At 42.7% G+C, this 26655-nt stretch overlaps 1 protein-coding gene across 2 annotated transcripts; it reads right to left on the bottom strand.

Annotated features, from left to right (window-relative positions):
- Window positions 1–273: 273 nt before the first annotated feature.
- On the bottom strand, window positions 274–26655 carry TKTL1 (transketolase like 1). Of its 2 annotated transcripts, none has more exons than XM_054578121.1 (13): window positions 26522–26655; window positions 18909–19026; window positions 17739–17836; window positions 16126–16317; window positions 15918–16045; window positions 14483–14676; window positions 11098–11262; window positions 8468–8624; window positions 6446–6576; window positions 4409–4492; window positions 2015–2111; window positions 1723–1842; window positions 274–446 (listed from the first exon to the last, which is right to left on the bottom strand). In XM_054578121.1, exons 1-13 carry the CDS (start codon window positions 26653–26655, stop codon window positions 274–276), a joined length of 1791 nt encoding a protein of 596 aa, XP_054434096.1. The 2 variants fall into 2 exon arrangements, with proteins under 2 accessions (XP_054434096.1, XP_054434097.1); XM_054578122.1 differs by having other exon boundaries at window positions 18909–19008.

Genomic DNA, 26655 nt, shown 5'->3' with positions numbered 1-26655 from the left:
ATATAAATCCTCAGCCCAGCTATCTGTAGTCTCATCATAAACTTTGATATTAGGTGGTTGTTTTGTTAGCTATTCCATTACTTAAAATCTTCTAACCCACTTTAATTACTTAAAGATGAGAGTTACCCTTGTATATGTAGTTAAGGCTTAATAGGAAGGTAGCTAATTTGCTTTTTAAGAGAACTAAGAACTAACAGTATAGATTTAAATGAAGGTTTGTCAACATGCATAAATGTAGAGGCTAGTCTTTTAACACTGAAGCCAATAGCTATTTTAGCTTGTTAGAATACATTTCACAGCCACTACAATGTGTTCGGCACTAATTCCAAACATATCCAGCAGTTCACTCGTGTTCCCACTCCGAGGCACTCCTTCCACTGCCAGTTGGTGAACCAGGATGTCAGGCTCCATGGAAACGGCTGCACAGACAGCCTCCCCGATGCCACCTGGGGAAAGCAAAGGATGTTAGGCTTTGTTCCAGAAGCAGCTAGTCAGCCTTAATGCCTCATGACATACAGGCCTTTGAATTTGCTGGTTCTCAGAGAGAAAGATTTTTCATTACTATTGATTCATGGAAGCATTCATTCCTTGACTGGCCAGAATAATTCTCATTCTAAACTGCAGGTTTCCAAACTGCTCCCGGCCCCACCTACAGTAGGAGCTCTCAACTAGGGCTTTATGGATACAGGGGACTGTGGAACTCAGGTACTCAAAGCTGTCAGGAACCCAAAAACAATCAAAACCAACAAATGAACTGTAAAGAAAAGAGCAACTGGAAGGCCTGAGGTGACCAACTTCAGAAGTGCATCTTGCAAGGTTGGCCCTCAGATGGAACATGGGCAGTGAACTGCTGCAAGTCCCCTAGGTCGACATGATAATTTCCCTACGATAATGGTGGTCCCTGCGGAGCATCTGCTTTCCTTTGGGAGTGGGAAATTTGGTATGTGTCTGGCACAGGGGGCCCACGTGACCAGCCCCCAATAAAACCCGGGGCACTGGGTCTCAAGTGGGTTGATTCCCTGGGTCTGCAGTGATATATTTTTCGCTGCTGAAGAGGGGAGAGTACTGGGCAGGCCCCTCGTGAGACTGAAGGAGAGAGGACGCATAAGCCCTGGAGCTCTCTACCCGACCTGTGCCCTCTATCATTGCAGGTCCTGGAGTGTGCCCTCTCCCTGTAGTAAATCTCAGCCACAAAAGCACTGGGAGTGCTTCTAGGGACTCTCTGTGGATCTAGGGTATGCTCTTGAGGCCCTTTTTCTGCCCCACCTAACCTTCCCAGGTCAAACACTGCCCAGCCCCTTTTCTCTGACATATACTTTTTCTACATTTGCTGTGCTCTGTGATTACAAGGCACTATTCCCGTTTTTTTGGAGGAGGAAACTGTTTGTCATTCAAAACTCAAGAGCAACTGTGAAGCTCTTCATGAACTGCCCCTGCCCACAATGCCGAGTTAAGACACTCCTTTGTGCTGCCAATGAGCCACCCAGGGACCAGGCACTGTGTACTGTGCTGGGGACATACAAATGAGTATGGGCACAGCCCCATCCTTAGGGAGCCAGGGTAGGTGGGCAAGAGACCCCTAAGTCAATACACTTGCAAGGAGCAGTAATAAAGGTTGTTGGGTAAGTGGTTGTTTGAAGTTGATGCTCAGGAGCACAGGGTGCCTCCAATCAAGGAAAACCCAAACACTTCCTGCCAAAGCAGACACTGAAAAAGACATACCTTCTGGGTGGTGATCCTCCACTGTGATAACTCGGCCATCTGTGCATTTTGCATTGGAGATGATGGTGGCAGCATCCAGGGGTTTAATGGTAAATAGGTCGATGACACGGATAGAAATATCTGGAGAACAGCAATAACCAGCTTGGTTTATAAAGCAGACTTAGAATAAAAAGACCAGTCAGGGCACACAAGGCAGCCCAAGTCCTACCTCTCCCCAGCTGGAACTTCAACATTTATGGGAAAAAAAAGACAAAAACAAAAACAATAACAAAAAAACCCCAACAACCCTGACCTTCTTTGGAAAGCTCATCAGCAGCTGTTAGGATTTCATGCAGAGTAACTCCAGCTCCAATAACTGTGACCTTGTCATTGACACCGTGGCGAATGACCTGGTATGCACACCGCAAAACAAAAATGCTGTGGTTACTATGGTCAGAGTGCATCTCAAAGTGGAAGACACTGCTACACTGCTCTTCCCTGATCCTACCAATTTCACTACTTAATGCACTACAAAAAAAGGCTAAAGAAACACACTGGCAATGACATGCTCTTTTTTATAACCCCCACTTCATATATGTTTTACAAATTCATCTATCTTTCTTCATGATTCCAGTGCCAAATGACTAAGTTCTTACATAATACAAATACAAAATGACCTTTTAACAAAGAAGGTGGATATCAAACTTGGATTTGAAAGGCAGAGGGCCAGAAGTGAGTTGTACAGCCTATGTACAACCAGAGCATGGACTCATACCCACTGAGGAGTCTGGAAAGGCACCATCTCTGGATGGCTTGGACATCTTGCTGGGGTGAACACAGAGATCGAACTCCACTGATGAACATGTTAACAGGGACCATTTGGGGGCATCTGCTACATGCTCTGTGCCAAGCACCTTGCATGCCCCAAGTGCTCTGTGAGGTCTGTGGCATTAGTGGGTCCATTCTGCGGCTGAGGGAAGCAAATCTCAGAGCAGAAGGAACCTGCCGAGGGCTGAGACTAGCAACCAGGCCTATCTGATGTAGGCTTATCTGATGTTAAACCCACACTCCCAACCACCCGCTATTTTGTAAGCAAAGACATGGGCCCTTGGCCTTTCTCAGAGTTTGGTTTCCTTCAAAGCTCCCCAACCGAAGGCATCTGGAATTAGTCTTCATTTGAGCCATAGGTACAGGTTTCCCTACAGCTTTAGGACCATTGCTGACAGTACAGACATTCAGGGCTTCTAAGCCACCCTATTCCCTGAGAATTTCCTGACCTTTTCATATATATACATATAAACACACACACACACACACACCCCTTTTGCAGAACTCACCCCTTGAGTTATTCCATGCCATGCATATTATCTTACATATTTTAATATCCTTTAAAATTAGAAAATTTATTTTGTCAGGAAGGGCAAATATTAGGGGATAAAAAGACAGGAGAGGTATGAGAAAGCTCTGTAGACTGTATGACTATCATTGAGACCCCACACACTCCAAAGGCAAACACATGGCCTTCAGTTTAAATGTGGGAGTAGAGAACAACAGAACCTATAGTTGAACACTGAAGGTGAGCACTGCAGCTTTTTCATTCAGTGTTGGCTAGCTACCTAGTTGCAGGCCATGGACTGTTCTGGATATACTTGCTTTATTACAGCACTAAAGGCACTCAGCGCTCAGTCAGTCATTCTGAGCACTAGCAACTATAAATTCTGGAGCAGCCTAGCCTTTGGCAATTAAGTAGGTTGTCACCGTTACTCCTTCAAGAATAGCTATTGGTCTTTCACATATTTAAGAAGAGTATAAGTATACTGGCTCTGGCTGGTATGGTTCAGTGGATTGAGTGCCAGCCTGTGGACCAGAAGGTTGCCGGTTCAAATCCCAGTAAGGGCACAGGCCTTGGTTGCGGGGCTAGGTCCCCAGTTGGGGGCATGCGAGAAGCAACCAATTGATGTTTCTCTAGCACATCGATGTTTCTCCCCTTTTTCTTCACCCTCTTTAAAAATACATAAAACATTAGAAAAAGAAGAGTATTAATGATTTTCTAAAAGGTTTGTAAGAGTAGGACATAAAACTCTTCTATGCAGTATGATCTCTTGCTGCTTACTGTGAAACCTGAGCAAGGCTCACCTTTTCTGATCCTTGTCTACCATACAAGGCTTCTAACAATCTGTGCTTCTAGGGCTTTTGTGAAAACACAGGAGACAGAAAGTGCACAGGATGCCAGCCTTTATCAGCAGGCCTACAGGTGAGGCCACATCCAATGTGCAAAACCTATTTCAGGGCCACACAATGGCTGGCAGCAAAATGGTTCACGTTCCCGTATTTTCCTGGCTTTGAGTATGCCAAACCAGAACCTCACAGAACTATTATTCCTTTGAAATGGGTTCTATTATTTTGTTTAGCTTGAGGCTGTGACAAGTTATAGCCAAGCAACTCAAGTGCCTTCAAGGTGTATTGCTTATCTTAGAAAATCCAACAAAAATAGTCTCATTTTGGAAAGGAGAAAAGTTCAGTTCTGGCTGATATTGGTAGAATGTTCTTTCTGGAGGAAAAGAAGGCAAAGGTCACAACTGTTTTTCTAAAAACTAGAATGAAGAAAAGATAAAGCCTTGATTGCATGGATACTTAGTGCTAGCTTTAGAATAGTTCTCTGCACATGAAATGATACGAGAGGACACTGGAGAACTTAAGGCCTTACCTTGGCTTGTCCAATCTCAAAACTTTCTTGTGGGGTGTAAATAACATCAGTTTCTGGTCGGCTGGTCCGAATGTAGCACATCCCCTAGGGTATGAACGAAAACCAGAACTACTAGAAAAGTCAAACTCAATTTTTAACTAATAAATCTTAAAAAACAAAAAACAAACAGTGGGATGAGGAGAGGAGGACTGAACAGTTCGGTTTACTAAAACAAAGCACACATTTTAGATCAAGGGATAAGCACTTACAACTACTGGCAAACAGGTCAGGTATCACCTGGTCAGGTTACTACTGAGCCAGGCAAAAGTTTATACAGGATCCTAGCAGATGGATGCCCTCAGTGGCAAGCTTTGCATGCTGTCACATTCACTGATTTAAAAAAGCTTTCTCAAATACATACCAACCTGTCCCCATAGAACATAAATTCAGAGCAGGAGCACTGGCTCATGTTTAATAGAAAGGTCAGAACACAATGTTAAATAGTTAATTTTTCCTGCAATAGCTTGTAATGCTTCAACCTTAGAGATACCTCGAGCAGTGAAATATAAAATGACTCAATATTTTCCTAGTGAGAAGGTGTAAATACATTTTTATCAACTTGAATACATAAACAGAAGTATAAATACTCAAATGTCTAAAGTACTTAATTTACATACATAAATCATACATTATAAATGAACACATCAATTTAGAAACATAACTTCTTTTCGTTCCCATGTTATAAATAAATTCTATTCAATGTTTTTTAAAAAAAGATTTTGTTTTATTTATTTTTAGAGAGGAGAAGGAAGGTGGAAAGAGAGGGAGAGAAACATCAATGTGTTGTTGCCTCTTGCAGTAGTGCCCCCTACCGGGGACCTGGCTCACAACCCAGACATGTGCTGTGACTGGGAATTAAACTAGCAACCTTTTGGTTCACAGGCCAATGCTCAATCCACTGAGCCACACCAGCCAGGGCTATTCAGTGTTTTTACTGAGGTACCTCAGTAGAGCACTCCACAAATTCTGACAAAAGTATACACTGCATAACCATCACCTGAGTCCAGATTGCATTCATCTGCCCAGAAAGTTCCCTTGTGCTTCTGTCCTGTCACTGTGCCTACCCAAGCTGCAATCTCTGTTCTGATTTGTCACCACAGCTTTGTTTTGCCTTCTTTGATTTTCCTAGAAATGGAATCCTCCAGCACATATGAGATCACTCAGTGTAGGCACAGGCATAAAGCAACTTCCAGGATACAGTGTATGAAACAATACATACAGTGTGAGTCCATATAGGGTTAAAAAAAAAAGGTCAAAGAAACACATCTTGAATACGTTGCAAATGCTTAGAACAAAACTTATACAACCCACCACAACTGTGCCGAGAGTCACCTATGTTAGGGCATGGGCGGGTACAGAACTGGGTGGTGAGGAGAGTCTGGTGACAGATAGTTGCAGTGATTGGAAAGGTGAAGGCTATATCCTCTATATGCCCCTGCATCTGGATCCTGGGCGGGAATCATGTTGTGTTCATCTGATGTCCTTGTGTGAGACTTCAGGAGGGGCAACTGGGGCAGAAACCATACTCTTGCTCTTCTGCACTGTTTATAAGGGACCCTAGGGTTTGTCTGCAACGGAGTCCCACCAGCCACTCTCAAACTTTCTGGATGTCACAAGGTGGTGGCACGGGGTGTGTCTAAGGCCAGCACCTGATAGCTCACTGTAGGAGCCAACTCCTTCAGCTCCGCCAGAAGTGCCCTGCCTCAGAGCCCCAGGCTCCCTCTTCTGGCTGAGCCCTGCCCAATCTGGGGAAGTTAGGTGGTGTTCAGCATCCTTCTGCACTATGTGTCTTGGAATGTGTTCTTGTTTCATGTGTTTACATCACCTTTATTGGGTAATAGTTCTAGTTTTAAAAGGAATCCTACAACCAAATTATCTATAATGAATATCCATTACCTTTATGCTGAGAAAAAAATAGGAAAAATCCAACCATCAGTACCAAACTAGTAGCAGAGATCAGAAGTATTTTCTGTTTGAACCTGCGTCCCCTAAAAATACCTTGGTATTGGCTGCCAGGAACACAGCATGCTCTGTTGAGACTGCGTCACTTGGATAGAAAATGGTGCAGTTGGGAATGGCTCGGAACATGGCCAAATCCTCCAGGGCCATCTGGGAGGCGCCATCTTCACCTGAGAAAACAAAGCCACAGCCCAACAAAAACATGAGCAAGACCAAAAAGCTAGGACCCTGTCCTCTGCTCGTAAGCAACAGCTCTTATTGCTATGAGGTGGAGGTGAGGGGCACAACTATAGCAGAGCCCTACAAAATGGTCCAATTCTTTTATCAATATAATGCCTTATAATAAGCTGTCACACATCTACCTCCCTTGAGACATCACTGTGACACTCCAGGTTTGGCTAATTGACCTTCCAGATCAACAAACCAGTGGTCCCTTTTTGGCCTTGATCAGGGGTGTCCAACCTTTTGGCATTTCTGGGCCACACTGGAAGCAGAGTTGTCTTGGGCCGCACATTAAATACATTAAATACACAAACACAAAAACGGATGAGCAAAAAAAAAAAAAAAGTTTTAAGTATTTGCTATTTTGTGTTGAGCTGCATAGTCATCCTGGGCTGCACACCCCTGGCCCTTGACCCTTGCCAACCTCTGGCACTTCGTCACTACTACTGTCCAAGGTGACTTGATGCTCTTCTCCTTGAGCACAGGTGGCCAAGTCGGCCTATCAAGTCTCTGTCCCTGTCCCCCTTTCTCCTTATAAGGGTCCTCTCAGGCTCTTGTTCTTCCTCCTCCACTCCTCTATCTTCTCAATCAAGAGACTGGGGTTTTTAGATTGAAGTGCTCTTATTCCTTTCTTAAGGCCTTCAAGGTAGCTGAGCATAAGGGTTCCTTGAGGGAACCCTTGGGGTGCTGTTGTAACTAAGGGGGCCTTAGGGTTTGTTTGGAAAGAGTTTCTGGCCAGAATAGTGTGAAGAGAAAGCCCAATGTATACTGGAGTAGCCTACTTCTTCAAGCTAGGAAGCAGACTGTCACTGTGCACACTGCCTTGCCTGGGATGACTACCTAACCTCAGAACCCCTAGCTCCTCTCTGGGTTGGACCTAGAGCCACTTCTCCACTTAGCTATTTTGAAATTTTTACTCTACCCAGTCTCAGGCCAAGACCCCCAAATCCCAGGCCCTCTGCCCAGGTCAGCCCAAATGCTGTTGGCTCTCCTCTCACTCTGCTCTCTCCCTCTGCATCTGGCCCATCCAGAGACTTCTTAGCTAGTCTAGTTCTCCCATGGAGTCGCAGAGATGACTCCCAAATGGGCACTTCCAGATCTCCCCTCCTCTCTAGCATTCTAGCAGCAAATATAAGATGTCATGTTTACATTTCCTGCCCCACCACAGGTACACCAGTCATCTCCATCTTTCCCAAATTCTTGTATCTGTCACTCATAACCCTGACTCCCTAATGTTTCCCAGGCAATTCTGGACTCCTCCATCTCTCAGCAACGTGACTTCTTTCTTCAGACTTTTTCAGACTCACCCTTATTTTCTATCCACTGCTGTTCCCTGGCTTGCCCATTTCCTGTTGTTCCCACCTAGCTTGTCCTCCCAGGTTAATGCCTCAAGAGTGATGTCTTCCTCAGCCTCAGGATTCTCAAAGTGTCCCACTGCTTCCCACCAGGCTGTTCCCCCCAGGCAAAACCCTGGCAGGCTGTGCCCCCCACTTTTCTGTGTCTATGACCATACCAAGAGCAGAAAAGGATTCTGTAATGCTGGGATGGCCCTATTCATACCCAGTATGTGGCTTGACATGTAAGAAGAACGAATTCAGGACAGATTATTATTTCTCAATGACTGCAAAAGTAGGCATTTTATAGTAATATCAAGAGATCCAGTCAAAAGTTATCCAAAATATCTAGAACTTATAAAGCACAATATGGTTTTTAAAAAAGTGGTCACAAATAATGAAACGTTATGAAACCCTATGTACACTGGCGATTCAACTGTTCAGATACTAATCTTTCTCTGTAAAGTAGAAAGGCTATCAAGATGGTGGCATTGAGAACTCCTACCAACAGATACTCCGCAGTGGGACCCAATAAGGTTGATGTTGCTTTGAGAGATGGCTCCCATCCGGATCTGATCAAATGCTCGGGTCAAAAAGGCAGCGAAGGTACTAACAAAAGCAATGGTCCGACCATGGATGGCACATCCCAGTGCCACATTCACCTGTAATACCAAGAAGATGAATCAGAACACCCCTGGACACGGCCCCCATCACCACTAACTGCCCCTCTTTCCCCTTACCAAGTGGAGAGTGCATGGTTCCCAGGATAACATCCCTGTTCTGCACACCTCCCTGCCTCACCCCACCCCAGGCACATACCCAGGGAAACCCCAAACCTGGCCAACCCAGTGTTCACTGAACACTGTCAGAAATCAGAGGAATTGACCTGGCTCCTCAAATCCAAGAAGGAAACGTTTGGGACACTTATGACCACCCCCCATTCCTCATGGGTCTCTTTCCCATGCTCCCCTTCCCAAACCTTCTGTATACCCTTCTCCCTGCCCCCTCACATGGTGTCCTCACCTCACACCTCCTGGGAATGAGGGGCGAACAATGGAGGTTCTCCCATCTGACTAAACTGGCCTCTCCAGCTGTGCTGCTAGGAGACATGGTGGCCCAGCATCTACCTAAGGCCCACTCACCATGCTGAGTCATGTCTTCCTTTCTCAAGGGTATCTCTGACTGTACAATTATCCCCTCCCCTTTCTACAGTTTTTCCCTTTCTCTTGGGTTTGCTCATCATTTGGGTATTTGCTGCTATCTTTCATCTTTTCCTTCCCACCTCCACCTTGTCCTTCCCCTCCAGAGACCACCTTTCATCTATGTCCTCCTTCACAACTTCCCACATTGTCCCTCCCTAGCCTTTGTCTAGCCTGTCATCCCTATGAGGGACTTGAAAGGTGCCAAATGCAAGAGTTTGCCTGATCTGTTTGCATTGCATTTGACCTCTCTGCAGCATTCCACAAAACAACTCCCCTCCTCCAGTGGATGCTGCTACTCCTGCCCCTGCTGGATCTGCTGGATGGTGCACGCCTCTTTACCAAGGCCACTGGACTGAGTCCTGGGGCTCAGTCACACCCTTTTTCATTTGCCCCCTCCTCTGGGAACTGACATGAGGTCATGCCCTGCAAAAGCCCCATATAATCTGGTGACCTTTCTAAACCCATTTCCTTTTGTATTTACCATACTTCTGCCACTGTGCCCTTTTTTCTGCTCCCCAAACATCTCAAATTTTGGCCTGCTCCACCAATAGCTATGCCTACTGCTGGGAATGCCACCCCCCCATATCTGTATGTGGCTGACTCTCTGTCACTTAAGTCTCAGCTTAAATGTCACCTCTTCCAAGAGGCTGTCCCTGATTGGTGCTAGTCACTCTCTCACTAGCTATCTGTTTCATCTTGGCACTGGATACTACCTGCTGGCTTCTTCTTTACTAGTTTTCTTCCAACTCTAAGAACATATCAGTAGGCACAGAGTATGATTGATGACTGAAGAGATCATCAGTGAGTTGGGGAGCAAGCTTTTTGATAGGAGGCTTAATTCAGAAATTATGGATTCTATTATTTCCATTCAAACTGGAAACAGCTTAATGAGACTCAGAAAAAAATGTACATATTCTTACAATTGTTAACGACCTGCCTCACTGAACAGGGACCCGAAATTCCAACACTTACAGGGCCCAGGAAGCACCATGAGTGAATAAGCAGGCTGCTGAAAGGGTTAAGGGATGTCCATTTAAATGACTCTAGCTGAGGGAATATGCCATCCCAGTGTTGCCAGATTTTCCTATTCTTCAAGAGAATCCAGAAATTCATATTCTATATAAAATCTGATTTTTAAAAGCTGGCAACTACTTTTAGAAATTTGTAAATATCACTTGTCCTAAATAAAATACCTCTGGTGGTCTCATGAAACCTGCTGGCCCATAGTTTTCCAGCCAATGGTTGCTTTTGGCCTTTAAAATGTGAAGACAGATATACACTGTCCTCCATACTGGCACAAAGCTTTAGAAGTCAAGGTGTTTACTGGCATTAACTCTTTTCTTTCTTTGAGAAGGGGTGTGGGGGTATGTGCACATGTAAAAGAGACTCCCTGCATTAATATCACTCCAGGGAGAGATGAAGCACAGATAAGCAGAACAGCTTTATCCAAGACCACAGCTCTACTCACATTCTCGAGGATGCAATAAGCACAGCATTTGAGTGTCTAGGGTATATTAGGTCCTGTACTGCAGTGAAGAGAGAGAAATCACAATCCTTTGTAGCTCTCTCAACCTACTGGTCCCTGTGTAGTTGTAGAATTGCTTGGCTGTGAGCTGGGTAAAAAGAACAAGGCCACCTAGAGCTACTAGGGAGCTCAGAATGCTTTGAGCCTGGAGCCCTGGGGTCAAATGGTCATGGCCTACCAAGACAGGGTGCTGAGTAGTCTACCATGCTCCTCCTAGCAGTTCTGGAAGCCACTCCTCAGGCTGTGCCCAGCTACTCTCCACCTGTTTCCCTGGAGACATTTTTTTCTCCATTAACTTTGCTTTTATAAATGAAAAGGAAAACTACAAGGTGGGATGGACTTCCTGTGTCCCGTGGGCCACTGTTAATCAAAGGGAAGACCAAAGAAGGATTCTTATAACATACACACCATGTTTTGCTCAGCAATAAAACACTCGATGAAGCGCTCAGAGTGCTCCTTCTTGAACACCTCGGAGTAGGTAGAGTTCTTGGTGTCACCGTCCAGCACAATGACTCTATCGTTTGCATGGCCCAGCTTAGCCAGAGCCAAACCACATGCTTTCCGAGTAGCTACCTGAAAGAGTCAAACAGTAGAATTTCTTAAAATGGATTTAGAAGGAAGGTGAAATTTTGTAGAATTACAAATTGTCATCTATCTAAATGAAGAAAGCAAATTTGTGATGATTCACCAATACTCTCTTTTAGGATCATAAAAATGGATTGCTAGACAATTTGAATCCATATTTGACTCACTTGTATCAATTTCTCAAAAAATGTTCACAACAGCATGATTCACAATAGTCAAAAGGTACAAACAACTCAAATATCCATTAATAGATGCATGGATAAACAAAAATGTATGGTATATCCATAAAATGGAAAGCTGTGTGTGCCACAGCATGGATGAACCCTGAGAACACTGTACTAAGTGAAATAAGCCAGACACGAAAATTCACATATGATTCCATTTATATGAAATGTCTGAAACAGGCAAATCCACAGAGACAGAAAGTAGGTTAGTGGTTACTAGAGGCTGGCTGGGAATGGACAGTAACTGTTAATGGGTAAGGGATTACTTTTCGTGTGACAGAAATGCTATAAGATTGAGCGTGGTGATGGCTATGCAATTCTGTCAAAATGCTAAAAACCACTGAATTGTACTCTGTAAACAGGTGGATTATATAGTGAGTTATATCTCAATAAAGCTGTGATTAAAAAAAAAAAACGTTTGCCTCTTCATTTGTTTTTGTCATTCATCCAAACACTCAAAAATATTTTTAAAAATAAGCAATTCATCTAGACAGCACAAATTTCAAATTATAAAAGGATATTGAGTGAAGATGTCATCTTCCTCCCACTCTCCTATCCCTCAGCCACCCAGTACCGCTCCCTAGAGGTAGACGGAAATGACAGATTTTTGCAGCATCCTTTCAGGAATGGTCTATGCAGAAATACTTGGTGAGCCTATCATATATACAAGGCATGCAGGCTTCTTTTAGGTCTACAGCTTTATAGCATCTTAATATAGATCTTGTATATTTGTTTTTAGTTTTTTAGAAGTTTTTATTGCCATTATTAAAGGGATAACCTCTCCATTTTGTTAATATAAGAAAATTAATCTTTATATATTTGTTTTGGTACAAGCTATCTTGCTGAACTACTTATTTCTAACCATTTCTGGATGATTCTCTTCGGTGTTCCAGACACACAACTCTATCACCTGCAAATGATAGGCTTGCCTTCTTGCAGGACTGAGTCTTTTATTCTGTTATTTAACTGCATTGGTTAGCACTTCCAGAGTGGAGCTGACTCTCTGTCAGGTTAACGAGATGTTTCTGCCATTAGCTATGAAGAGGACTCCAGGTTTAAGATATCTAGATTGAGAATCAAATTGAAGTAGTTCACCAGTCCTACTTTGTTTTGTAAGAGGTTTAAAAAAAGGAATGAATTCTATGAACTGCTTTCGTTTCCCATGCATCAAAATGATAATTTTCCCCCTCCCTAATATTGATGAATCACAGTAATTACTAATTTGCATATACTTTTAATGTACTAATGGAATTGAGATTAGTAACTTTTATTTAGAATTTTTACATTAATAGTCATAAATGAGATCAGTCTCTACAGTTTTTCCTTTGGTCTAGCTTTGTCACATTTGGCTTCAGAATGAATTGGAATGATACATTGGTCTTTCACCATATTCAAGAAGGTTGAAATAACCTAGGATTGTTCATTCCTTGAAGGTTAAAAATAAGTCACTCTTGTAACTTTGTGAGCTGACTGGTAATTTGGAGGTGTAACTCTTAGACAGTTTTCTCAATTTTTCCTATGGCCGTTGATCTACTTAAGTGTTTTGTATCTTTTAAAGACAATTTTGGTATTTTATGTATTCCTAAAAATTGGTCCTTTTTTTAAATAGGTTTTCATGTCAATCACCAGAGTTGTACAATTGTCTCATAATTTTCTGAATGTTTTCTGCATCTATGGTTATCTCCTATAATGACTAATTTTATACACTTATGTTTTTTTATCTTTAAGTAGACCTAGCTAATGGCTTCTCTACTATATTAATAATTCAGAGAGCCAACTCTTAGTTTTGTGTATTAGTGCAACTTGTTTTTTAATTTATTAATTTTTATGAACTGGCCTGCTTCCTTAATTTTTCATAATTTTTGTAATTATTCATAGAATATACATACTTCTTTTAAAAAATGAAAAGTGCCCATAATTCCACCTTCTAGAAAAACCTAAATTTGGTATCGTATCTTTAAATAAACTTTTCAATGCCCTTTGGTAATACATGCTGCTCCCTTTCAAGATTTTCTATACAAAAATAGAATTACATTCTATGCTACTTTGCAACTTTGAAAACTTTAATAATAATTTGGGCGAGCTTTTAGCTTTTTGCTGGGTCATTTCCAATTTTATCATCATAACCACTGATGTAATCAACATTCATTCTGATAGACATATCTGCACACTTGCACAGATGTTTCTGTAGGACAAATTCCTGCGAGTTTGAAGGGTGTGAACAGTTCAAGTGTTAACACATATTGCCAAAGTGCCCTTTGTTAATATGTGCTTTTTCCTTATCAAGTTTTTTCCTGCTTTTTCATCTGTTTTCTAATTTCTTAAGTAATTAATTCATTTTTAACCCATATTACCAGGCCAAGAAAATGTAAGCAACACTCAGAATGTCCCCAAATAAATAAGGAAAATAAAGATCAGAAAATATTTTCTTCCTCCCAGGATCATCACCTTGTTTTCTTAAATCCTAATAAGACCCCACCTATTTTGGGAGTGCTGTAATATACCAGAACGTGGGATATAAAAATGATAAAAAATTAAAAAGTTTTATGTTCAGGGTTTCATGCCTAATTTGTTTTCTTTTTTTAAGAATTGGTCTTTGATGAATTGGACTGCTTCCTTGTGTAATCCAGGGATTAGGTCGAAAAGATCAGCCCAGCCAGGCCCCCGATCCTTAGAGCAGACACAGAATTGTTTCATGCACAGTAGACTGCCCAACCACAAACAATTTAGGAAGCTAGCAAAAACTACGCTGCACTGGGCCCTGATAAGTAGCAAATGACTGATAAAAAAAATTCAGATGTGAATTAAGTTTAAAATCAAAGAATAAATATCAGAGATAGTAAAAGAGAAAGTAAACCCATCTTTATTGCTCATAACCTTTAAATGTTACATTATCTAATAACTGGTTCATACATGGAGATCAGAGTAAATAAGGAGTCCTATGGATTTAGGAAGAAAAGCAGAGAACAAAGAAGTCTGCTTACCTTGTCGCCAACCCTGTAAGCAGGTGGAGATGTCATCTCTATGTCCGTGATGCTGATTTGAGGCACGTCTTCAACAGGGGGTTTTGGTTCGAGATGCCTGTTGGTCTCTATCTGGCTCTCAATTAGTTTGATAATCGCATCTGCTCTTTCTATTGGCATTGGCTTTCCGTGCCAATTTTCTGCATCCTCCATGCCTTCAAACAAAGGAATAAAAGACATTCATTCCCTAAATACTTCACAAGCACCTGTTAGGTCATCTGAAAGACATCCTGATGGAAAAGATGTCAGCCAAGGACTCACAGGAGTAAAAATCTGGCATAGCCTGAGATGGTACTGCTCTCTTAGAGGACAGCCTGGACAAAGCCCCAGAGGGTCTTGAAGGGGTCACTGGTCCATGTGCTGGTGAATGGAGGGGAGAGTGAGGGAAATGAGGCTGGAGAGATAGGCAGGGCAGAACATGGAGGATCCAGCTGGTATAAGGAGTTTTGAGTTTTGTCCAAAGTAAGATGGGAAACCACTGGAAGGTTGGAGTGGGGAGGTAAATGATCAGATCTGTGTTGCAGGAAAATCACCACGGTAGCCCAGTGCGGACTTGCTTGTGGAGACAGCAGTTAGGGACAGATGGCAGGGGCCTGGGTAGGAGAGAAGGAGAGGAATGAACAGATTTGGGATATAGTTCAGGGGCAGAAAACAGAATTGATGGTGGACTGGGTATGGGTGTAGGGGGCATATAAGGGAGAGGCAGAGGCAAGGACGTAGATATCCAGGTTTCTGCTAGAGCAAATCGGTCAAGTGGTCATTTCCTGAACTCAGGATACCAGAGTAAGACTGTATTTTGGGGAGGAGTCATAGTACAGTTTTATTCTAAAATTCCTATATTAAAACATACCAGGAATCACGCCTTTTGCAACTATTTGTATTTGAGATGAACAACTCCAGGTGTCAGCTCTGAAATCTGCAGGAAGACTTTCAAAACCTCTTTCTTCCCCAGGCCCTCAATTCCACAGCTACCTTTCCTGGAGGCACCACTTTACTAGTTGTCTATGTTTTCTCTGATACTTTGGGCACAAACAAGCATGCGTATGCATGTATGCGTTCACCCTTATTTATATACCTGCTCATGCACAAAGCAGCACCTTCTCACTGTGCACTCCCGTGGAGATCATTCCCTGCCAGTCCTCTAACTGATAAGACTATCCTCTTACTCACTCTCTCATATAGGCAGAAAGATCACTGCTCACTTGCTGGGGGTCTGGGCTTCCCCTCCCACCCTAATCAGACACACTATCTATAAAAATGAAGAAGCAGCATGTATTTCAGGCAGTCACTGTGCACTAAGTCAGTTGTCTGCCTGGCCAGCCTGAGTCTCCTGCCTTGTCTCTAGTGTAGAAAGATGTTTTTAATAACTTCAAGCAGAAAAGAAACAATTGTTTACTTGGAATGCCCCGGCCCTTGAAGGTCTTGGCAATTACAGCAGTGGGCTTGTTCTTCACTTGAGTTGCTTGCCAGAACACCTCACACAGCGCCTCAACGTCACGGCCATCCACCACATAAGTGTTCCACCTGTCAACCAAAGAGAAGGCCAGGTTACAAGGTGGAGGTGGGGTGGGACAAAAGGTGGTGACATAAAACAGGACACTTACCCAAAGGCTTCGCAGCGCTTCTGATAGATGTCTATGCAGTTCTCAATGGGCAAGACGCCACTACGGCCTAGGCGGTTCACATCGAAGATAGCTATGAGATTATCCAGACTGTAGTGGGAACCGAAGGCCAATGCCTCCCAGACAGAGCCTTCCCAAGACTCACCATCTCTCAAGAGGCAGAACACCCGGTAGCTGGGGGAAGTCAAAAGAAGTTTAGGACCCTGCTCAGGTCTCTTCACGGCCAACTCAAGCAAATATACTTCATGGAGAGAAACAAGAGAACAGACTGAGGCAGCCACTTCAGATCAAGTTCCTAATACTATTTTCCTTGTTCATCCTGTCCAAACTCAACATCTGAGGAAAACTCAGCTTTAAAAGCTTAGGCCTGCCTGGCTGATGTGGCTCAGCAGACTGAGCACCAGCCAGTGAATCAAAAGGTCGCCGGTTCCATTCCCAGTCAGGGCACATGCCTGGGTTACCAGCTGGGTCCCCGGTTGGGGGCTTGTGAGAAGCAACCCATTGATGTTTCCCTCCCTCTCATTCTTCCTCCCTAAAAATAAATAAATAAAACCTAAAAAAAGAAATCAAAACCCTCGGGCCTCATGAATAGACTTCACCTTTGGCTGTTTTTTCATTCTAGTTGTAAAGTCTACTTCTGGGTTCTTCTGTCACTTCTCTGAGCTCAAAAATCAAGAGAGGATGGGAAGAAAGCAGCTCCCTTTAAACACCCAAGCATTTACATATACAGTTTCTTGGTAAGGTCCATTTTAAGCACTGCCACCTACCTCTGACCTTACGAATTTACTTACAATAATCACAACAATCAAAACATTCTACCTCAGGAGCGCATGTTCTGTTGAAAATGGTAAACTCCTCCACAGCAGAAACATGAAACATTTATACCAATAAAATGTAACCCAGACCCCACAAAAATGCTGCAAGTTTTAAAAAGTGATTAACTGGAGCATAGGGACTGATAAGAGGAAATAATGACAGATGAAAAATGTTAACAGACTTATGGGAAATGGAGGAGGGCAGCTGCCTGAGCAGTGGAGGAAGTACAAAGTGCTTCCAGAGGGGCCACCTGGACTGGAACCAGGGACTGAGGGGTTCTGGACTCAGGCATGTGGAGGAGTCACAGAGGTAGAACATGCACACTACCGTAGCCAACCCTTCTCACCCCCCACAACCACCCACTTCCACCTTGCTCCCTTTTCAGCAGAAGCTGGGCACATGCCTGTCTTCAGAAAGGTGGAACCACTCCAGAAAAAGAAACCTTTGACTATTAATATTTACGGATCCCCATGCAAAGGCAAATGTGCCATCTGTTCACTCTCTTGTAAAACTCACTGAGACATGGAAAACAGGATGATGTCTTTCTCTGGAAAGATTAGAGTCCTAATAAACTGGTTTTTATACTGCAGGCAGCACTTAGAACTCAACCAGACTCTAGAACAGTTTCCAGAGACATGATTTCTATATTGCTCGAATACTTAGTAATCTGAACTGTTGAATAATCATTGTCTTCCCAAACTAATAATAAGCCATAAATAGAGCCGAAGTGCTGGAGGTGGTATGAGGACAGTCAAGTGGTTTCTGGGTATGCAACTTACCTGGCCTTGTCAAAGTACTTGCCAGTATATGCCATCCCGCATGCAGCGCCCAATCCTTGTCCACACCATCCGATTGCCATATCAATAAATGCCAGTCGCTGTAAGAGAGGGTATCAAATGAACCTATGTGCACCTGCAGGACACAGGTATCAGGAAGTTGAATATCAGGCCAACTTTTGGCACTGAGCACAGGCTACTGCTCAGATCTGGGGTTTCTGTTTGTACATGGTGCTCTATCAGTTAAATTTTAAATGATTTGCTCAGGATGCAGCAAACTTTCAGATAGCATCAAAGAGTTACACATCTGTACTAGATCAACCTTGTTTTTAATATTCCCTTTCTTTCCCATTCCCCAATGTAATGAGGCACCCAGCACTGCACCTAGTCTAATGAGGAAGTGCCCCATAGGTGTTAAGTAAGATCTATAGAGAAATGGAAGAGAAAGCTGACTGACAGGGGTAGGATGTCCCTCCAAATCCAACTCAATTGTCCTCGAGCTCAGAAAGTTGGATTGCTAATGTTGCCCACCTCTACGCAGGTGACAGAGAATGGGAGCAGTGTGACCCTGCTGAGGGGGGCTTTAATGCTAGGTGGTATGAGATGGGGCACCACCAAAGGAAAGGAAGGGTGGCCAGTCACCACTAGTCATCCTTCCTACCACACACTCCTCACTAGAACACCTTTTAGATCTTTACAAGGTGCTATGGTCTAAGTGTTTGTGTCTCCCCCACCCAAATCCCTATGTTGAAAACCTAATTCCCAAGATGACAGTATTAAGAGGTGGGGGTCTTTGGGCAGTGATTAGGTCACGAGAGCAGAACCTTCAAAAATGGGATTAGTGTCCTTATAAAAGAGGTCCTCCATGTGAAGATACAGTTAGAAGTCTATGACCAAGTGAAGGGTCCTCACCAGTACGTGACCATACTGGTGACTTCATCTTTGACTTCCGGCCCCCAAAACTGTGAGAAATAAATTTCTTTTATTTACAAACCACCCAGTCCTTGGTATTTCATTACAGCAGCCTGAATGGAATGGAATAAGACATAAGGCAAAGAAAGAAGAACCAAAAAGAGAAACAGGGTCCATTCCAGGCCTTGTTGCCACATGGTGGCTTTAAAAGTGAGTTTAAGCGAGCATCTGAGTAGGCCCTGGGCTCCCATGCCTTCTTACCTTGCAGAGGACGAATCGGTCATTGTTTGGGTTCTCCGGGTCCTCCTGTTTATATCTCATGACGTGGAAAAACAGCACGGACATGATCTCAGCAGCACTGCTGCATGATGTGGGGTGGCTGAAAGACAGATATGGCACAGGTCATTTCTCACAGGTGACTCACCAGGGATGTGGTGCACAGAGAGGCTTTTCAGCACATGGTCTCCTCAGACCAGCAGTCATTACTCCCAGCCCTGAAAGAATCCAGGCAAAGGAAAGGAATGCAGAACCACTGCCTCCCAAGCTCAAAGCTTTTAAGAATCCCTTAAGGCCCAGTAACCTCACTTTTCTCCATGTGGAGAGCAAGACTTCCAGTATCAGTCCCCTTCTATCAATGGAGCCCTGTGTACTTGGGGCAAGTTTACCTGGTGACTCCTTAAGCACTTGGACATTCTTTCACTTATTTAAATTTATCTGTGATATCATTAGTCAGAAGCAGAAATAAACCCATGCATATATAGTCAAATACTACTTGACACGGGAACCAAGAACTCAATGGAGAAAGGACAGTCTCTTCAATAAAGGGGGCTGGGAAAATTGGATGTTCATATGTTTAAAAAAAAGAAACTACACCCCTATATTACAACAGTCACAGAAATTAACTTGAAATTGATTAAGAGTTAAATGTAAGACTGGAAACCATTAAACTCCTAGAATAAAACACAGAAAAGCCCTGGCTGGTATGGCTCAGTGGACTGAGCGCTGGCCTGTGAACTGAAAAGTTGTTGGTTCGATTCCCAGTCAGGACACATGCCTGGGTTGCAGGCCAGGTCCCCAATTAGAGGTGTGTGAGAGGCAACTGACTGATATCTTTTTCCCTCTCTCTTTCTCCCTCCCTTCCCCTCTAAAGGTAAATAAATAAAATCTTTAAAGAAAACACAGAAAAAAAGGCTCTTTGACATGGTCTTGGTAATGAATTTTCAGATATGACACCTAAAGTTCAATCAACAAAATAAAAATAAACTGAAACTACACCAAACTAAAAATCTTCTGCACAGGAAACCATCAACAAAATGAAAAAGACAACCTAGCATATGGAAAACATATTTACTTATCTGATAAGAGGTTAATATCCAAAATATATAAAGAATTTATACAACTCAATAGCAAAGCCCCCCAATAATCTAATTAAAATGGTCAAAGGACATGAACAGACATCTTCCCAAAGATATTCAAATGACCAACAGGTACATGAAAAGTTGCTCAACATTACTAATCATCAAGGAAGTGCAAATCAAAACCACAATGAAATATCACCTCCCATTATGTTAGAATGGTTATCATAAAAAAGACAAGAGATAGGTGTTGGTAAGGATGTGGAGAAAAGAGAACTCTTGTTCACTGTTGGTGGGAATGTGAATCTGTGCCACCACTATGGAGGACCCTCAAAAAATAAAAAATAAACTACAATATGATCCATCAATTCCACTTCTGGGAATATATCCAAAGGAAATGGAAACACTATGTCAAAGAGATAACTACACCCCTATGGTTATAGCTGCATTATTTACAATAGTCAAGACATGGAAACAACTTAAGTGTCCACAGAATGCATAAAGGTGATGTAGTAGATATATACAATGGACTATTACTTAGCCATATAAAGGAAATTCTACCATTTGTGATAACATGGATGGACCTTGAGGGCATTAGGCTTAAGTGAAGTAAGTCAGACGTAGAAAGGCAAATACTACATAATTTCACTTATATGTGGAATCTAAAAACAAATTCATAAAAAATAGATCATTAGATTTGTGGTTACTAGACGTGGGGGTTGGGGGAGGGGGAATTGTAGATGGTCAAAGGTACAAACTTCCAGTTACAGAATAAGTAGGTACCAGGGATTTAATGTACAAAAACAATTTGACGATAGGTAACACTGCTGTATAGTATATACATTTAAAATTAAGAATTGTTAACATCCTGATGGTTCTCATCACAAGAAAAAAAATCTTTCTTTTGTATCCGTATTAGATGATAGCTATTAACTAAATTTACTGTCGTAATCATTTCACAATGTAGAAGTCAAATCATGTCATATAGCTTAAACTTATACAGTGCTATATGTCAGTTCTATCTTAATAAAGTTGAGGGGAAAGTTTTTTATTTTATTTGTTTAAAAAAAAATAACATTTATTAACTTTAGAGAGAGAGGAAGGGAGGGAGAGAGAGAGAGAAACATCGACTGGTTGCCTCCTGTACACTCCCCGAACAGGGATCAAACCCTGCAAAGTTTTGGTGTACAGGATGACACTCCAACCAACTGAGCCACACTGGCCAGGGTTGGGGGAAAGTTTTTGTTTTTGTTTTTAAAGAGAAACACCACAAAGACCATCCCATTCTACTACCTAAAGTTAGTTTCCTTTAGGAAGTGAAGAGTGAGACTGAGAAGTTTCTCAAGATGGAGTAACTTAAGACTCTTACTGAATGCCAACAGCAGCTGCTTTTAGAAGGCAGTCTGCACGTGAGGCCAGCCAGTCCCTTATTTATTAATAAGGGGGGAGGGGACAGGGCAGGGGACAAAACCAACTCCCTAAAGCCCTGTCAATTATAGGAAGAGTTAGGACTTTAGGCCTAGCTCATGAGTATTAATTATATCTCCTTTTTCCCTGGCCAGTGTGGCTCAATGGAGACAAACTGTTTGCCTTGCAAGTATCCCCTAAGCTGTAGCGTGTAAGGAGATGGTTTGGATTTAAAAGCTGTTAGAGGTCCCTTGAGAAAATGCAAACCTGAATTATTAATTTTGAAGGCAAAGGGAGCAAAATAAAAGTTAAAAAATTCCAAAAATAGGCAGGTCTTAAAGAAACAATGGGTCATAGAAGAAATCACAAGAGAAATTAGGAAATACTTAACACAAATGAAAATGAAAATACAACACACCAAAACTTATGGGATGCAGCAAAAGCAGTGCTAGGAGGGAAATTTAGAGCTGCAAACACATTAAAAAGGAATGATCTCAAATAAAAACCTAATTTAGAAGTTTTGAAACAGAAAAAGAACTAAATCCAAAGTTACCAGAAAAAAAAAGTTAAGAGTATAAAGACCAGGAAAACAGAGAAAAATCAACAAAAACAAAAGTTGGTTCTTTGAGAAGATTAACCAAATTAACAAATCTTTAGCTATACTAAGTAAAAAAAAAAAATTACTGAAGATTTGAAATTACTAATTTCATTTAACAAATGAAAAGAATATTACTACCAATTCTACAGAAATAAAAAAGATTATAAAAAGCACTGTGAACAGTTATACATTAATAAGTGGGTTAACAAATGTGACTATACCAAATTAAAAAGCTTCTGCACAGGTAAAGAAACCATCATCAAAGTGACAAGGGAACTCACTGTATGGAAGAACATATTTGCCCATGATACATCTGATAAGGGTTTAATTTCCAAAATATATAAAGAACTTATATAACTCAGTGCCAGGAAGACAAACAATCCAATTAAAAAATGGGCAAAGGTCCTGAATAGACACTTCTCCAAGGAGGACATACAGATGGCCCACAGACATATGAATAAATGTTCAACATCACTAATCATCAGAGAGTTGCAAATTAAAACCACAATGAGCTATCACTTCACACCTATCAGAATGGCTATCATTAATAAATCAACAAACAACAAGTGCTGGCAAGGAAGTGGAGAAAAGGGAACTCTCATGCACTGGTGGTGGGAATGCAGACTTGTGCAATCACTGTGAAAAGCAGTATGGAGTTTCCTCCAAAAATTAAAAATGGAACTGCCGCCACCCAAGATGGAGGCGTAGGTAGATACACTTCGCTTCCTCACACAACTGAAAGAATGATGACAACCAACTTAAAAACAAAAAACCAGAACTGCCAGAAAATAGACCGGTATGCAAGTCCAACAACCAAGGAGTCAAAGAAGAAATATTCATCCAGACTGGTAGGAAGGACGGAGACGGGAAGCTTGGATGAAGAGGGTGTTCAGCAAGCCAGCGGCTGGTGGATGGGCTGGTCCCATATCCGCATGCAGATAAACAACTGCGGAGCAAGACAGACCACACAACCCAGAGCTCCAGTGAAAATGAAGCCTCAATACCTCTGGCTGTAAAAACCTGTGGGGTTGCAGCAGTGGGAGAAACCGTCAGTCTCACAGGAGAGTCCAGTGGAGGGGACCACAGGGTCCTAGAACATACATACACACAAGCCCACCCACCCAGGAATCAGTACCAGGGCAGCACCTCAAAGGGCGCAATTTGCTTCTGGGTAGCAGGGGAAGTGACTGGAAGTGGGGCCAGAGCCGAGCAAGCGTCACTGTTCCCCCTCTGACCCCTCCCCAACATACAGTGCCACAGAGTACCAAAGTGGAATGCCCCGCACTGGCCAATACCTATGGCTCTGCCCCTTACAATTTAACAGGTGCGCCAAGATGAAGAAATATGGCCCAAATGAAAGATCAGATCAAAACTCCAGAAAAAGAACTGAGCGACGTGGAGATAGCCAACCTATAAAATGCAGAGTTCAAAACACTGGTAATCAGGATGCGCACAGAAATGGTTGAATTCAGTCTCAAAATAGAGGAAAAAGTGAAGGCTATGCAAAATGAAATAAAGAAAAATGTACAGGGAACCAAAAGGCAAGGGAAGGAAACCGGGATTCAAATCAACAATTTGGAACAAAAGGAAAAAATAAACATCCAACTAGAACAGAATGAAGAAACAAAAATTCAAAAAACAATGAAGAGAAGCTGAGGAACCTCTGGTACAACTTTAAACGTTCCAACATCTGAATCACAGCAGTGCCAGAAAGAGAAGAGGAAGAGGAAGAAATTGAAAACTTATTTGAACTAATGAAAGGAAACTTCCCCAATCTGGCGAAGGAAACAGCCATATAAGTCCTGGAAGCTCAAAGAGTCCCAAACAAGTCAGACCCAAAGAGGAACACACCAAAACACATCATAATTACATTACCCAAGATTAAAGATAAGGAGAGAATCTTAAAAGCAGCAAGAGAAATGGAGAGAGTTACCTACAAGGCGTTCCCGTAAGACTATTGGCTGATTTCTCAAAAGAAACCTTGCAGGAAAGAAGGGGCTGTAAAGAAGCACTTGAAGTCACGAAAGGCAAGGACCTACATCCAAGATTCCTCTATCCAGTAAAGCTATCGTATAGAATGGAAGGGCAGATAAAGTGCTTCCCAGATAAGATCAAGTTAAAGGAGTTCATCATCACCAAGCACTTATTATATTAAACGTTAACGGGACTTACCTAAGAAAAAGATCAAAGCTATAAACAGTGAAATGACAACAAACTCACAACTATCAACAGCTGAACCTAAGAAAACAAAAACAAACACAAACTAAGCGAAAAACTAGAACAGGAACAGAATCACAGAAATGGAGACCAAAGGAGGGTTATCAGCAGGAAGGGAGAGGGGGGAGAATGGGGGAAAAGGCACAGGAGATAAGCAGCATAAATTGTAGGTACAAAATAGACAGGGGGAGGTTACGAATAGTATAAGAAATGGAGAAGCCAAAGAACATATGTATGACCCATGGACATGAACTAATAAGGGGGGTGGGAATGCTGGTGGGAGGAGGATTGTAGGGGGAGGGGAATAAAGGGGAGAAAAAAATGGGACATAATCCATAAAATATACTTACAAAATGGAACTGCTTTTGACCCAGCAATTCCACTTCTGGGAATATACTCAAAGAACTAATCAGAAAGAATATAGCACCCCTATGTTCATAGCAGTGTTATTTACAATAGCCAACATCTGGAAACAACCCAAATGCTCATCCTTTCCAGGGGTGTCCAACCTTTTGGTATATCTGGGCCACAAGGGAAGAAGAGTTATCTTGGGCCACACATTAAATACATTGTAACACGTAATCACAAAAAAGGAAATCTCATAATGTTTTAGGTAAATTTATGATTTTGTGCTAGGTTACATGCCACGGTCTGCAGGTTTTACACCCCTGCTTCCACAATGGAATATTACCTGACAATGAAAAAAAAAGAAAAAAAAAAGAATTCTTACTCTTTAAGACAGCATGGATGGACCTAGAGACCATTAGGCTAAGTGAAATAAGTCAGCCAATGAAAAATGAATACCATATAATCTCACTTATTTACGGATTTTAACAAACAAAATAAACTATTGGGCAAAATATTAGTAGAATCAGAGGCATAGAAACATGGAACATGACAGCTGTGAGAGTGGAGGGAGGTGAAGGGATTAGCCAAAGAACATGTATGCATCACCATGGACATGGACTACATTGTGGGGATTGCCTGAGAGAGCATGGGGGCAAAAGGTAAAAAACTGGGACAACTGTACTAGCGTAAGCAATAAAATACAATAAAAAAAAAAATAAATGGGCTAACCTGGAAGAAATTTCTAGAAACACCCAAGACTGAGTCATGAAGAAACAGAAAATTAGAATAAACCCGTAGCTAACAAGGAGATTCAATCAGTAGTCAAAAACTCTCCTGACAAAGGAAAACCCTGGGCCTGATATAAAGAATAAACATTGATACTCAAAGTCTTGTAAAACAGGGGTTGGATTCCCAACCCTCTGGCCACGGACCGGTACGTGTCCATGGCCTATTAGGAAACCGGGTAGCACAGCAGGAGGTGAGCTGTGGTCCAGCGAGCAAAACTTCGCTTGCAATACCACCTGAGCTCCACCTCCTATTTCCTTCCCAGCCCCCTCCCCTCCCCCCCTTCCACAAAAAACGGTCCCTGGTGCCAAAATGGTTGGGGGCCGCTGTACGTGTGTGTACACACACACATACACACACACACACACACACACACACACGAAACACTTGGAAATTTATTCTGGAGCCAGCATTGCCCTTACACTGAAGCCAGACAAATACCTTACAAGAAAAATGCTAACATCTCTTATGACTACTGATGCAAATATCCTTCACAAAATACTAGCAGACCCAACAGCCCCCTTTTAGGTTTTCTTTTTTAGAAGATTTTATTTATTTATTTTTAGAGAAAAGGGAAGGGGGAAAGGGAGAAAAACATGACGTAAGGGAGAAACATTGATTGGTTACCTCTGTATGTGTTCTGGCCAGGGACAGAACCCACAACCTAAGCCATGTGCCCTGACCAGAAATCCAACAGGGACCTTTCGCTTTGTGGGATGCCGCCCAACCAACGGGGCCACACTGGTCAGGGCTAGGCTTTATTTCTTTAAATTCCCATGCCCTTGATTTGGGGACCCTGGCGTTGAGGGCAACCACTTACACATAAAATACAAGGCCTTCCCCATTCCACCTTAGCCTGTTCCGATCCCTCGGACTGCCCTCTCCATCCCCTGCCAGCCCACGGGCCTACGTTGCTACCAGGGACCACCAACGAGGCAGCGCCTGAGGTGAGGGACAAGTGCCTGAGCACGTGGCTGGGCACTAAGTGACCCAGTAGTGACCACACTTAGCTGGCGTCTGAGAGTAGAACCCAAGCCCCAGTGGCCCAAAATTGGGCCTCTATGACCAAGCCCTCCCAACTCCAACGGCTCGTTTCACCTCATGCTCATCACCGCTAGGCCTGCCCGCTCGGCGTCAATTCGGCTTCGACGCAGGCGACTTACCCGAAGCTTGAGGTGCACGTGGCCCTGATGGAGTGGATGCGCAAACGATTGGCCAGGTCCCGTAGCACCTGCAAAGTGTCCGCATCAGGCTTGGCTTCATCGCTCACGGCAGCACTCGCCTCAGCGTCCGCCAT

Source organism: Pteronotus mesoamericanus, unplaced genomic scaffold, assembly GCF_021234165.1.
Source record: "Pteronotus mesoamericanus isolate MK-2021 breed Mesoamerican mustached bat unplaced genomic scaffold, CSHL_Meso_final contig_493, whole genome shotgun sequence".
In the NCBI taxonomy this organism is placed as follows: Eukaryota; Metazoa; Chordata; class Mammalia; order Chiroptera; family Mormoopidae; genus Pteronotus; species Pteronotus mesoamericanus.
The sequence above is the reverse complement of the archived record's forward strand: the minus strand, read 5'-3'. Positions and strand labels throughout refer to the sequence as shown.